Source organism: Trichogramma pretiosum, unplaced genomic scaffold (genome assembly GCF_000599845.2).
Source record: "Trichogramma pretiosum strain Unisexual culture from Peru unplaced genomic scaffold, Tpre_2.0 scaffold20, whole genome shotgun sequence".
Taxonomy (NCBI): Eukaryota; Metazoa; Arthropoda; class Insecta; order Hymenoptera; family Trichogrammatidae; genus Trichogramma; species Trichogramma pretiosum.
In genome coordinates this window covers 1,775,488-1,790,563 of record NW_019641696.1, presented here as the reverse complement: position 1 = coordinate 1,790,563, position 15,076 = coordinate 1,775,488, and the positions used below count along the sequence as shown (strand labels likewise).

At 33.4% G+C, this 15,076-nt stretch overlaps 2 protein-coding genes across 4 annotated transcripts in view; one reads left to right on the top strand and one right to left on the bottom strand.

Annotated features, from left to right (window-relative positions):
* Positions 1-519: 519 nt before the first annotated feature.
* LOC106656466 (glycine receptor subunit alpha-4) lies at positions 520-6,336 on the top strand. The gene is made up of 8 exons (XM_014377465.2): positions 520-593; positions 813-944; positions 2,303-2,477; positions 2,573-2,799; positions 2,880-2,962; positions 3,061-3,372; positions 4,287-4,492; positions 5,910-6,336. Exons 1-8 carry the CDS (start codon positions 520-522, stop codon positions 6,096-6,098), a joined length of 1,398 nt encoding a protein of 465 aa, XP_014232951.1. The 3' UTR covers positions 6,099-6,336.
* Positions 6,337-12,838: 6,502 nt separating this feature from the next.
* The window catches only part of LOC106656540 (potassium voltage-gated channel protein Shal), a 107,379-nt gene continuing 105,141 nt past the window's right edge, over positions 12,839-15,076 (bottom strand). For all 3 annotated transcript variants that reach the window (XM_023462136.1, XM_014377572.2, XM_014377569.2), the window contains one exon: positions 12,839-13,512. The gene's annotated coding sequence lies outside the window, so the exon portion shown is untranslated. The remainder of the gene's footprint in view (positions 13,513-15,076) is intronic.

The window sequence follows — 15,076 nt, the reverse complement described above, 5'->3', positions numbered from 1 at the left end:
TTCCTCTCTCTCCCTTGTTTCTTGAAGCCATTGGCCGCCGATGCCGCTGCTACCGTCTCGATCTATCACTCGAATATTGGCACATTCCACTCCTCTTTATAAAAACACACGTCGTACGAACCGCCGGAGTAATTACGATGTGCCGAGTACGCTAGTTTTTTCTCATCTGTTTTTTGTTATTGTTATCCATATTTTTCAGTAAAATAGGTCAACGTTTGTGCCGACCAACCGGCTAGGTCTGAATTTCTTCAATCTGTGAATCGGTGGTGTGTACGATCTCGACCGTATGTGGATCGGTGTGATTTTTTTTTCTGTGAATTGAATCAGTGATAGTTCAACAAAACGATGTTCATCATTGAGCTATTATTATGATAAGTGGCGAAGACGATACACTCGACGAAGAAACAACCGAGTAGAATGACCAGCTGATCGGTATTGCAAATTAGTGGCAAAAAAAACTAGTTTCTGGGGCGCTGCAATTTTTTATGCTGACTAGCTATCATGTAATTATTTACAGGTATGAGGAGTCATTCTCTAGTACTCCTATGCTGCTATCTTTATACCCTCTTTGAAATGGCAGCCTTGCATTATCCGTGAGTATTTGAATGGTTTTTTTACTAGAGATGATGCCGAGGCTGGGGTAGAATGACGTTTTTTAATTGTATATTTTCCCAATAATTGAACACGTAAATCATTCAGTATCAACCAAGAAAAATTTGTAAATTTTCACCCTGGCTTCGGGATTCCTTTAATTTTGAATGACAAGGGATAGTAGTAAAAAAAAAAACACGTACACGTAATGTCCCCTTTAGAGATGGAGTGTGTGAAGCTGTCCTCTCCTCAGAAGTAGAGGGTTGGAATTTTAAGGTCAATAGCCGAATCTCTCGTACTATTCGACTTTCAGCGAGAAAACGCGGATATCGCTTTTTTCCAAAAATCATGAGGTAAAATACTCTATCGACTATTTCATATTATTTTTCACGATCATTCAGATTTATAACGAATTGAGCTAATAATAGTTCTGTGAAATGTACTCTTTCGAATTATAAACTTATATTTTAGAAAAATTAACTTGAGCAATTTTAGTTAGTTGATCGATTTCACATGTGAGTACTTTGAAAAAATCAAGTTGCTTTCAGACACAAAAGCACATCTCATATTGCATGTATAATAGATAAATTGCACGATTTTGAGCAATCAATGCTTAACGAAATAAGTATCTGTCCAAAAGTAAACAGTTTTGATTGGATTTTTTTGCGCACTGAACTGAAATTGATATATCACGCGTTTTTTCGTAAGAAGGTCGAATTTGATGGTGCAAACGGTAGTTTTTGAATCAAATATATTTTTTTCAAATTGAATAGAGAGATAATAATTCCAATAACTCTATAAAAACATTTTTTGTGAAGTTAACATACCACCCTCGAAGCACCGAACAATACTATGATATTTTGCACCGTACTTTGCACGAAAGAATTTCAAACGTTCAGCCAGTTATATCTGTCACGAGTGAAATTACTTTATTATGATTGAAATTTATTGATGGATTCTCTTTTTATCCATCGTCGCTTTGAATAAAATACATGCCAAGAACAATGCATATATAGAGGTGTACGCCGCGTGTGTGTGGGAGGTAAAAAACGGCAAAGAACGTTGTCAGATTAACTTAAGGGTATGCACAGCACGAACACATCTTATGGCTTCTCCCTTTTGCGATATACATACATCACACACACACACACACACACACACACACACACACACACACACACACACACACACACACACACACACACACTCACTGATGTTTTTGCTCTGCCATTGTGCGGAATCGGCAATATTCACCAGTTTTTTTTTTCACATATATACATATCTTACGTACACATGCTCAATTGTATCGCTGGAGTGTGTGTGTGTGTGTGTAAATATATTAGTGCGACTATTCCGATTTAGCGCCTATATTCTATCTGCTCTCTCATTCGCACATCTTTCAATCTCAAGTGAAGAATTGAGTTGCAATATAGAGTATCGATTGCTGTGTATATAAAATGTGGAACGGATGAAAAGTTGTAATGAAGTTTTTTCATCGTTCGTTCGAATGCGTAGTAACTTTATTTTATTCAGGGTTGCACGTTTATTTTCAGAATTAAATATGATTAAAAATTGAATTAATTTTTCGAACGAAATGAGAATTTTTAACTTAATCGCACCACTGCAATAATCTAATCACGCACAAAAAATCATCATTAATAATAATTGGTAAAATTTTTCCTCACAACTGATTTGCTGCGGAATTACGCAGAGAAGAAAGCGAGGACTACGGCAGGAAGGAGGTCTCGCTCTCCCTGAGGGACATTCTGCCGAAGAATCCGAAAAATTATGACAAGCACAGAGCACCCAAGTACCTGGGACAGCCAACTATCGTTTATTTTCATGTTACGGTTCTCAGCATAGACTCCATTAACGAGGAATCCATGGTAAGATGCGGGGCAAACAATTTTCCATTTTTATCCTCTCTCGAGATCGATGTAAGAACGAGGAAAAAAAAATTAATTCTTTTCTCTGTCCTCAGACCTACGTAGCGGACATATTTCTCGCTCAAAGTTGGCGCGACTCGCGGCTCAGGCTACCGGAAAACATGTCGGAGGAGTATCGCATCCTCGACGTCGACTGGCTGCACAATATTTGGAGGCCCGACTGCTTCTTCAAGAATGCCAAAAAAGTTACGTTCCACGAGATGTCGATACCCAATCATTACCTCTGGCTCTATCACGACAAAACGTTACTCTACATGTCCAAGTGAGTATTAGATTGGCCACGATAAACGATCCAATTTTACCGAGATAGAGAGATTTAATTGAATGTATTGTTCTCTCTAGATTAACGTTGGTGCTGTCGTGCGCCATGAAATTCGAGTCCTATCCCCACGACACTCAAATATGCTCAATGATGATCGAAAGTCGTGAGTATTGCACCACCACCAACCCGAGATTGCTCTGTTATTCCAAAACAATTCAAACAATTAACTATTATACGATTCCTCCGTTCTGTCTCGCGCAGTGTCGCACACGACGCAGGACCTGGTATTTATCTGGAACTTGACCGATCCGCTAGTGGTCAATCCGGAAATCGAGTTGCCGCAACTCGATATCGCCAACAATTACACGACCGACTGTACCATCGAATATTCGACGGGCAATTTCACTTGCATTCAGATCGTCTTCAATTTGCGCCGGCGCCTTGGCTATCATCTGTTTCACACCTACATACCGTCGGCGCTTATCGTCGTCATGTCTTGGATTGCCTTCTGGATCAAACCCGAGGCCATACCGGCTCGAGTTACCCTCGGTGTCACGTCTCTGCTAACTCTAGGTACTGCTGCTGCTGCTGCTGCTGCTAACGACACAATTATAATCGCAGTTATGACTCCCCTCTCTCCTTCTTCTCCTTTCGTCTTTCCTTTCTTTGCGAACTTTTTCGCATTAACATCTCATCCCCGATATGCGGATTATTATTAAAAACTATATAGTGTACGCGTAAATACCATTCACACTCCCCCCCCCCCCCCCNCCCCCCCCCCCCCCAACCACACTCGAATGGGAGTATAGCATGTTATAATATATCCTCCTTATCTCAGGCTATAACTGAAAACTTGCTTCGGGCTAAATTATATGATCCGATTAAATTTAATAAAACTCTGCCCTAGAAATTATCACTCACTTTTTCTCGCGAGCGATAAAAAAAATGGTGTTGGATGCCCATCGTCGTGTACACCTGCGCGCACACACACACACACACACAAGCGCGCGCGCGCACATACTCGTAGTACATGACACGAATAATCGTATGCATACCATATATATTTTTTTGCGTTAGAAAGAGAGAATCGCGTGAGCGAGTCGCCCGTGAAGAGAACACGTTCCCGGGAAGCCTTAAAAAAGCTTACGATATCGCACCCACCGGGAATGAGCGGCTATATAGATAAAACAAATATAAAAATCGTATTGTTGGAGTGCGAATATCTGTGTAATACGCGGGGAGGATGTGCGTATAAATGAATACATCGGTAGAATCAGCGCAATCATATGGGATATCGTACCCGCAGATTTCTCACTCGAATGTATCGGCCGGAGATAGAAATGTCCATAATCGAAAAAACCTCGACTAAAAGTATGAGCTAAGATTTTTTACTGCTTTACTATATGTAACGGCAGATTATTTCCAGTAAAATGTATAATATAATCACGTTCAATGTCTTAACCTGTCGTTTTTTATTACTCTCACAGCGACCCAAAACACTCAATCCCAGCAATCTTTGCCACCTGTATCTTACGTAAAAGCTATCGACGTGTGGATGTCGTCTTGCAGCGTTTTCGTCTTCCTATCGCTGATGGAGTTCGCCGTTGTCAACAATTACATGGGACCCGTGGCGACCAAAGCCATGAAGGGCTACTCTGACGAGGATTTGCACGAGGCAATAGACGAGATCAAGGTGAGTGTATTTGCTAATAAATTCTCAAAAGGGGACTAGAATGATTGTTTTAGTACAATTTTGGTTTCCATGAGATAGAGTTATGAATTTTAAAAGAAAATTTAACATTATAAAAAATTGTGCACGTACAGTATACAAAAAATTATATTAAATTATTAAAATTTATCATATGACCTTTTCACCATCCCTAATAGAAATTATCAACATTGATAATAGCCTAATAATTAAAATTTGACCATTTAAAATGTTTGAAAATACATTATCATTAATTGGCTTGTTTTCGGCGATTTTTTTGTTACAAATATGTTGCACGTACTGAGTGCATTTTAAATTACCCAAGTATCAAAATTTAGACCAGTTTCCAACCACTTTGGAATATATAATAATATAAATTAATATTTAATAATATTTAATAATATAAATTTAAGTCCGCTAGTTGGCGAGTGTCTTACGATGTAAATCTGTAAGAGGAAAAGTGCTAATTGAAGGTTATATTTTCCTTGAATAAATATCATGACATCTAACTCATTGCAGATCATTTTTATTTAAATTCAAATGATATGAATAATCATTTCTTTTGATTGATGTGGGAAGTATCGTAAAATTTACACCAGGTTTCAACCACTTTTAATGCAATATAACACTTTGAGTCTCCACTACTAGATGGGGAGTACTTTTATCCGTAAAACCACAAGTGAAAAATAAAACTGATTTTATAAGTCAAAGCACGGTAACTTTATCATTTCGTCAATTTTTATTATTATAATTAGCTTATTATTGGAACCGTGGGGTATAAACCCCATACGGCCTCGAGTGAAATGTGGTACAAAAATTGCATAAGAAGTTTGACAGTATCTTCTGTGAACTTCAACTGAAATGTTTGAACTTTGAAGCAAATTTTCGGAAATCATTACCATTATTGGTAATGAATGCGACTCATTTCCAAGTACAAGTTTTTGTGTACAATTAAAGTAATGTTATAAAAGTAATGTTATAAAATTCAAATTAACAAATTCAATTCAAAGTTTGTTTTACTTTTGAAATTTAGAAAATTAAAATTAGCCATTGAAAGTATGTTCAAATGGTAATAAGTGTGAATTTTGCAAATCAAAAATTGTATTTGGTCAAAAAATGACCGTTTTATAATTAAAAAAAATTTTACGTTAAACAAAAACCATTCATAAAATGTTGACCATTTCTACAAGAAATGTATTTGTTATAACACGAGGCATCTTTTAGTCAAAAATGTCGGAAGTTATATTTCGTTTCATCTCATTTTTAAGTAAAATTACAAAAATTGCTTTTTCATGAACTTCATTCTGAATAGTGAATTATTAGTATATATTTATAAAAATAAAAACTAATATTGATTGGAAAAGAGTACTATTTAGCATAATTAATTTGAACCCGATTGCAGACGCCGATGAGGTCAGAATCAGCCGACCGAGGTAGGAGTCCTCTTCGTCGGCCCGAGCCCGTAGTGCAATACGACACCTGCTGTGAGGGTCGCGCAACTGCCATCTACATCGACAAAGTTTCACGCTTTCTTTTCCCGTTTGCATTTTTCATTCTAAATGTCGTTTATTGGAGCACTTTTCTAGGCTAAATTATTCATATAAAAAATTTAATATAAGGATAAAATACTCACCTGAAAAGTTGTTAAAGTTAATAATAAATATTTCTGCCGGTAATGATGATCGTGGGTCATTGAATGACTTGAGGTGGCGAAATGTAATGTTTTAGTAATTAGAATGAATGAATGATTTGTTACTGCGACGAATGAATGGCTTTCTCGATGATTTTAGACACTTGAGTAAAATACTTTCAAATAAAATCATGGGACATGGTACATCATTTCTTGTGATTTAATGCTAACTGAATTAACTAAAAAATTAATTATTTATAATTTCAGCAAATTATGAAAACCTTTTATATTTACGTAAATTAGCTTTAATTGTTTAAGATTTATGCATCAATAGCTCATGTAAAAACTAAACTTTAAAATTACTGCGTTAATGTATAACACAAAACAAGTACGCTGTAAACAATCATTATAAGAATGAATTATAATCAAATTTATCTTTTTTTTTGAAAATATTTTAAAAATCAATATTATTTGATATATAAATAAATAAAAGTTAAAAAAAAAATAATAAAATGATTCAAATTTTATAATTTAAAATTATTAATATGAGAAAATATTGAAATTAAGAGAAAGGAATCAGAGGATACTCGAGGACAGTTAATACGAAGTAGGAACGTAAATAAAGACAATAGATCATTTTATTTATATCTTTCATTCATATATTTCATCTCATCGGTTCATATATGCATTAATAATAAATATACCTTTTTTAAATTATTTTTGACACTCGTGAGTGTATTTGTTTTCGACGACAATTATGATCGCTTACAATACCATTTTACAATTATTCATTCTTGAAACTTTCGTACGATTTAAATTTTTTTTCTCTCATAATTAACTCTCTGAGCTGTTACCATCTGCTTCTTTCATCTATCTTTTAGATTTCTTTTAACAATGATCGATCTACGATCGATTTGGTGAAATAAATGTTTTTCGATTTTCTCGTTTTTTCCTCTTTTATTCGTAATCTTTTTGATAATACATGATTTAAAACTATTATTAGCCAACGTGCGCTATTTCCATGAATGTTCATTTTTGGTTTTATGCAACCGAGTATACAATAATGTCTCAGTAATCCAAGTGTCTCATTGAATGAGTATATATTAAATTATTATTTATTTATTTTTTTTATTAATAAAACTTTCATGTCGATCGACGATCGTATATGCCTATATTGAATCAACCCGCACACTTATTTTAATTTCGTATATAAATACATATACATATTTCTATATGTAAGTACGATTCGTGTACAAAGGCTGTATTGCGATGCACGACTAAAAAAATGAATTATAAACATTTTTATAGATAAACGAAAACTTGCTGTGTAATCTTTAAATTTAAATTGAATTTCATTCATGTTTAGAAAAATCATAAATACATAATTTTAAAAAAAGTTCGTGTACGACTTATCGTGCATAAATAAAGTTATTACCGCTCTTTAAATTGGCAACTGTAAAAAATTTTTTTTTCGATTTCCAAATCGTAACTTTCTATAAAGTGAAAAAATGACTAGAAAAATGCAAATACATAAATATTACATGTTTTGCAATACAGCCCTCGATACATCTTTGTATAAGATCGATGCTCTGTAAAATTGGATGGACCGAAAATTTTATTTGCGGGAAATAAAAAAATATTCATTAGGTTCCTGAATCAAATGGCGACGTAACACGTAATATTATTGTTATTTTTACTAATATTATTTTCATATCTCAAAAGTGTAACGAGAAAGGATATAATTTTTTTATAAAAATAATTTCATTGACTGAACATATTAGCTCTGGCTGCATACTTTATTAAGTATCAAGAGAAATGAAAATACTAGTTTTTAAATAATTTTTTGATCTATTCAATGTAACAGAGAATCGATTATATGTATATATATTTTTTCATTTCCTTTTTTTTTTAGTAAACATCGAAAATATAAGTTTTTCTTTCTCTTCGTAGCTTTGCATATTTTGTGTATATATGTGTGTTTTTGGTCCGAGTGAACGATAGACGATCGAGACAAAAAACTACCCGAAGGATGTAATTGAGAATTTAACGAAAGTTAGAATCTTTGACGTATAACGATTGACAACTAAAAATATTTATATGACACTTATTCGTCGAAATCGATGAAATATACAATACAATATGCATATATATATTTATAAACCGTTATTCAGTCATGCATATATCTTTCTGTGTATATTCTCATATATGACTACTATCCTACAATTATTATTATTCAATTTTTTTTTCATTATCTAACACCCATTTATTAAAAAAAAATATTATTATTATGATACGCACCCATACGCGTTCGCCCACGCACTGATACATATATAATAGTCAATATGTTTTAGAGGATCTTTGTCAAATGTTTATCTTTCTTATAACTCACGGCTTAGTAAATTCGCAGATAACATCACGCGCTCTATTATACATCGATATTTATTAATAATCCGTAGAATTAAATGTAGTGTACCCTTTCAAAATTTTTTAAAAGAATCAGTTTTTTTTGTTGTTGTTGTTGTTTTATCTCTTTTCAACGTTTCTTTACAATCGTTTGGACGCATTCTTGATATTGCATTATTAAGATGTTGTTTTTGCCTTTTTTGCGCGAAGTAAATCGTAAGTAAAATTAATCAAAACGTTTGTCTTCATCAAATTCTACATTTTTCTTGAGTTTACATTATGCTCGTTTTTATGAAATGCTATTATTTTCGATATACTTCATATTCAAAGTTGAAATGAGACAACGCAATCTTACACTGAAGTAATGCAGTTTATTGTCAACGGAAAATTGTTCCTTATATACGGGATTTATCGTGAGCGTTGAAAAAAAATATAAACATTTCCATTTTCATGCTTTTATCATGGTATCAAAAGAAAGCATCTTACTTTATATCCGTATATTTTGATGAAACATAAGTGAGTGGAGGTTACTTCGTTTCTTAAACTTGAACTATTTGCCATTTATAATTGACATTTTCAAATGATCGAAAATAAGAGTACAAAGAGCAAAACTAAACTCCTGTATTGCATGTTCTAATTTTATTTCACGTACGAGTAATTTTTCCCGACTTTTTGTCTCAATATAATTTTGGTCCAATGGAACACAGCTCATAAATTAACACATTTCAAGCTCGGTATTATGCAATTATGTAATATGCCATTTAATTACGTCGCGTTTTCATGAAAAATAATTAGCGAGGAGTTGAAAAACTGTTTAATGTGCAGGTCAGTAGTCTAAAAGGAAATTGAAGGAATATTTTATTTTGCGACATTGTCGTTTCAATGCCATTTCCTTAATAATTACACATTCTGTTTGTAAGATTTTTATTAAATGAGAATTGTATTTAACGAAATTTTACGGTTTTCTGCGTACTTTTAATGTCTATTATCTTCATTTATTTGTATATTTAATACACTCAAAGAGGTAAAGTGCTAATATTAAGCAGAGTCGTTTGAATTTGTGAATTTATTTCATAAGAAGTTCGATTCGTGATCTGAAGAAATTTCTCAAGATGTTATAAAAATTTAGTTGAATTACGGACGGCTGGTCAATTTTGTCCCTCAAATTTATTAGTTTTTTTTTCTTCAGACTTAAATTTTTATAAATAAATAAGCTACATATTTTTTCATGTACATTATTAAATTCGGTGTTTCGAAAATAATTTATCCCGTAGTTTCCAAGATATCATGTCATGCTCAAAAATGTATGATCGTATCTAAAAAGCAATGAAATTTGAAGTATGACATTTTTTAAAATAACCCTACTGCAATAGTAACCTTTGCAAAACATCTTTGTTTCGGTTATTTATTCATTCTTTTTAATTCGACAAATGCTCTTACCTTTCAAACGCGAGCGTGAAATAGTTAAACGCTTTCCTTCTTTCAAAAAAATTGGCAGTTTGCGGTAGTTAAGTTGAAAGACTCATATTTTTCTTATAGATCATTTAAGATAAAACGTAGTTCGATCCTCATTTTTTTGTTCTCTTTACAAAATTCATTGTAAGTTTGACCACATTGTAACTTTATATACTTAAGATAATTGTCGATTCTCGTGAAATTTTATTGTTATAACTTTGTAATTATAGATAATTATAGTAAATTACTACGGATTCATTTAAAATATCGACTGTAGTTCATATCTTTGAACTTTAATTTTTTTATCTGTCTTTTTAAAATAATTACGTGAGATAGCAATAAATTTTTGTCTGCTCTATGTATGTATTTCAGTTCGTATCGTTTATTTTAACGATAATCAGGATTTATTGTTTAATATTTGTTTACCGAATTTCTTCTAGTGATTTGAAATACACTTAATCGTAACAGGTGGTGACAGCAGAAAATCGTTGACGAGACACGTTTTTTTTTATTTTCCATAAGGAGTTTAAAAGAGGTTTTATTTATTTTTTTTTATTTTAAATTGACGATGGCACTGTTATACGTTAATATTTAATCGTTTTCTAACTCATTTGTATCGTTTATGTATAGGAATGTTGAAACAGGAAACAAGTTTTTTTCACATTTGATTCGTTAGAGCTTTTTTATAATGTCCTGGCCTGCTTTCAGACTGCTATCATGCAATATTTAAGATCATCGAGTGATTAAGTGCTGTTTTTTTCGTAAGCTATGAACGAATGAAAACATTAATATAATTTTTTTTTCTTTCGTAATTGGCAGATGTGTTTGAACATTCGTCGATATATATAGAGAACTAATCCGCAACAAGTATAGAGATAAAAATTTATTAAACATCTTTTTTCTTTCAAAATATACCATGAGTGAGAGATGGGGATATAGGCAAAGAACAAATTGAAAATCCACAAGTATAAAACTCTCTCTCGCTCGTAATATTCCACGTAAATAGTATTTGATAACGTTTTCAAAGCAACCTCGTGCAATCACGATGAGTTTATCATTTATTTAGTCTTTACTTTTTTGTATTTTTCTTTTATATGTATAATATGTACGTATTTTCTGTATAAATACATATATATATATATATCCTCTCTCAATCTTCAGAATGCTTTAGAATTTATATATTTACTCTGTACACATTTACGTTAAACTCGTATCTCGTATTACTCATTTTATCTAAGTATTTATTGCACGGTTTTTTTTCTAAATAACTTGATTACCTTCTGCTTTACATAACGTTTTAACCATTTATCGCGATTTTATACATGTTTGTAATAATTATATGTACAAATTAAGAAGTATATACGCTAATACGTACCTCTCCCTGTTTCGACCCTATCTACAAACACACTTTTTTATATTTTTACTTTGAAACGATTCTATTTTACAATTACCATGAGTCGTTTACTCAGAGCTAGCGAAAATAAAATCTTCCTTTAATACACTGTTTACATTTATTTACCAGATCGTCAGATCGAGTTTTCCTACGTAAATGTTTTGGACAATTTCGTTTATCTTATTCAGCTACGTTACTTTTATTTACACTTCTCTCAATTTCATCGTTTCTAATGAAAATCGTCTTTTTAGTCGTTATTAATTTATACACGTTTCACAGATTTACTTGCTCGGCCACGATTCACGTTACAAATGAATTTTTCAGGTGTCATTAATTGACAAATTAATCCATTGATTGGCCGAAAAATCGACAACTTTTCGAGATTATTGAACTTAAACATTAAAAATTGGGATAAATTTCTGAAAACATGATATCTCCTCTCACGCGAGACCTTAAAAAAATATCCCCTGCCATATGTGTGCACATCAAAATAACGACCCCTATACGACTGCTGCATCTGGCGGCTTGACACACTTATAATGTAGTACAACTCCGCGCAAGCGCGAAGTTTGAAAGAACGAGGGCATCTTACTCAATTTACAAAGGTTTACATATGTGTCTACACATACATGTTCATATACATTTACAAATATATGTACACGTATATGTAATTATATATACTATCATTCATTCGTACACAATTTTTTTTTACATATTTTCTCTATCCTCAGAAAAATTATATTCATTCTTGTTTGAAAAAAGTTGCTCGTCCGCAGAATGAAATCAGGCAAGATTAAATTTTCATTTCACATCGGGCACAGAGTCTTGGAAGGAAAAAAAAATTTCTTGTTCGTTCAAGAAAGAACAGTAAGAAAGAAAATTAAAAATTTTTAAGGATAGAGTCACATTAGTCGAGCTGAAACATCTCAGCTCTTCTTAGAAAATAATTTTGGTTTCGACATATGTAATTACAAGCGAGTGGAATGGTTCACACGATCTTTTTTCTTTATTCAAAAAATCGGAAAGGTCAAAACAATGTTCTTTTTTTTGCTTTGAAATAACAATTAAAACAACTTCCATCGACGCTGAGAAATTACTGTGGAAGGCCACTATTTTATACTCAATTTCATTTATTCTTATTTATCTACATCAAACTATTGAAAAATTGTCTCTCTTTCACACTCTATTTGTTCCTGTTACGGTCGCTTACTTTTATAACGAGCTAATTAAATATATATTTTATTTATCTGTATTCATAGTTTTACATAACACTTAGATATTTTTAGTTTTGTTGTATTGGACATGCGTACAATTTTTAAAAAGTACACTCAGATCCATAATTCTATATTCTATAGTTTTTTTCATTTACACACAATGATCAAGGGAGAAGAATAGGATTTTATTATTTTTTGTTCCGTTTGTTCATTTTACAAGGCGAAATAGTACATTATTTTTTTTTGTGGATCATGAATATTATAGTATAATAATCGCAATCAATTATAACAATAATGATGATAAGTTTAGATATTTCGTTTCAAATTTTCTTTTATCGATGTTTATTATCATCATTATTATTTTGTTCAACTTTTACACACTCAACTTTGGTGCTCATATTTAGTATCCTTTGAACCTTTACGTACTTAATAATTCGACGCGTACTGTACATCATACGAATTTTGTTTTCGACGTCTATACAGAGCAACCATCGTAAACAATGTATACGATCTCAAATTTTCCGTTTCCTTATATACTCTTTTTTCTCTCTCTCTCTCTCCGTCTCCTGTCTAATTAATTTTCTCTTCGACTCTTTTGTTTTGATCTTAACAAAGCGCAACAACGACTATGTATACACACGACAACGAGACGCGTTGTTGTATTTTTTTTCCCTATGCAAGTGTGGGTGTGTTTGCGCAGAAACGCGAGTATGCGTCGCGCTGCAACCGCTGAAAATCCTTAATTATTCTTGGCACTCAGGGGTATTGTGCACGATATACCACCATGCTATACACGATTCAAGTGTGCGTCTCGCTCGCTCGTGTTTTGCTCTGCTCGTGGGTTAGAGTTGGGTGTGCGTGTGCTTTTTTTCTGCGCACACACTTGTATCTACGGTATCTGTCATCGCAGCTGTAAATATACAAACAGAAGAAGAAAAAAATAATACGCACATTTTTGTTTTTTTTTTCTTTTCTGCTTTACGCGAGTGAAAAGGAGCCTCGATATTTTTTGTATCAGATAGGCTCACATCTCCTCGACGAAAACTCGACTTTCTCGTTCTCGAGCGATATCAGCAGTTTTTCTATATAGCATAAGTGACAATCAACTCTCTCTCTCTCTCTCTCTCTCTCTCTCTCTCTCTCTCTCTCCGAGTGCTCGAAGCATTATTTAAAATATATAATCGAGTGTTTGCTCGTCCGCGCGCACGCGCTACAGCAAAAAAAGACCGAAATTCGATGAATGATACGGGGGAAAAAAAGAGACACGTAGGCTTCTTCACTCTGTAAAACCGCTTGACCTTCTAACCAGTAGCTCGTAAGAAATTCTTTGCCCTCTTTTTTTCGAAAAAAAAAAACAAACGAGAAAGCTACGCGTTCAACACGATAGAGAAATTTTCTCATCAATAATTTTCATTTCGCTGCTGGAGAGATCTTTTTTTGGCTCTCCCGCGACACACGACTTTGGGAACTCTCAATCACAGAGAAAAGGTGTTGGCTAAAAATGATTTCCTTCGATTTGCTCTTATCGCCTGCTGCTACCCTCGTTTTTTTCTTTTTTACTTTCGTCAATCCATCATACTATTCTTCGTATATGCGATTAAGACATCGCGTCGTTATAGTTCTACTCCAGTTCGGTTCAATTAAGAGCTTCTATTTCTGTTTAGTATGTCAGAGTTTGCGAAAAAAAATCTATCAATTTTTAAGGAGTACAGATTATTTTTCGCTCCCTTTTCACTACGCTTTTTTGCAATTAAATTTCACGTGCGCGCAAGCTCGCGAGGAGAAAAAATAGTGAGACCACGCGCGTGCACGGTCATTTTAAATAATTAAGGCATTTAAATTTAAATGCGGCGCGACGACGAAGAAAATGAAAAAAAAAAAGCTCACAACATTTTTCAGAGTAACTTACAACCCGCCGCGTGTGCGCTGCTCTACATACATTATGTAACAGCCTCCCAACTCTCTCTTTTGAACGCACGTAGCCCCAGCTCAACGCGTGCGCCGTTAAAGAGGCAAAATTAATCAGTGAAATTTAATTTTGGCGCGTTGCATATACGCGGTGGCGGTGGTGTGACGTGCATTTATATATCGAAAGTTCGGAACATCAATCGATCGTGTGCCCCAAGTCGTCTTTGCTGCGTATGAGAGTTGCGGAAAATTAGAAGTTACCTCCAACCAATACAGAAGGTTTTGGGGAAGAAGCTTGAGCCCAAGTTTGGTAGAACTTGATAAAAGGATAAGCGCCTACTTATTGGCAGCTATCGTTCATTTATTCACTTGTTCGATTCATCGTGTAAAATTCACATCACATTAAAAAGAATTTAGAACAAAATAAAAAAAAAAAACTACGTATGTCACTTCGTTGGCAAAGAAAAGAAAAACTCATTTAACGCAAAATTTATGCTAAGGTACATAGGAAAATAACTGCGCTCGAGAGAGAAAGAGAGAGAAAATGAGAGGCGACCTCCAAGGAA

Excerpts from the sequence above, each read along its gene's own strand:
- LOC106656466 (XM_014377465.2), top strand. The coding sequence starts at position 520 with ATGAGGAGTCATTCTCTAGTACTCCTATGCTGCTATCTTTATACCCTC. Across the intron at positions 594-812 it reads ATGGCAGCCTTGCATTATCC|AGATGGAGTGTGTGAAGCTG; the intron begins GTGAGTATTTGA and ends TGTCCCCTTTAG. Across the intron at positions 2,800-2,879 it reads ACGTTACTCTACATGTCCAA|ATTAACGTTGGTGCTGTCGT; the intron begins GTGAGTATTAGA and ends TGTTCTCTCTAG.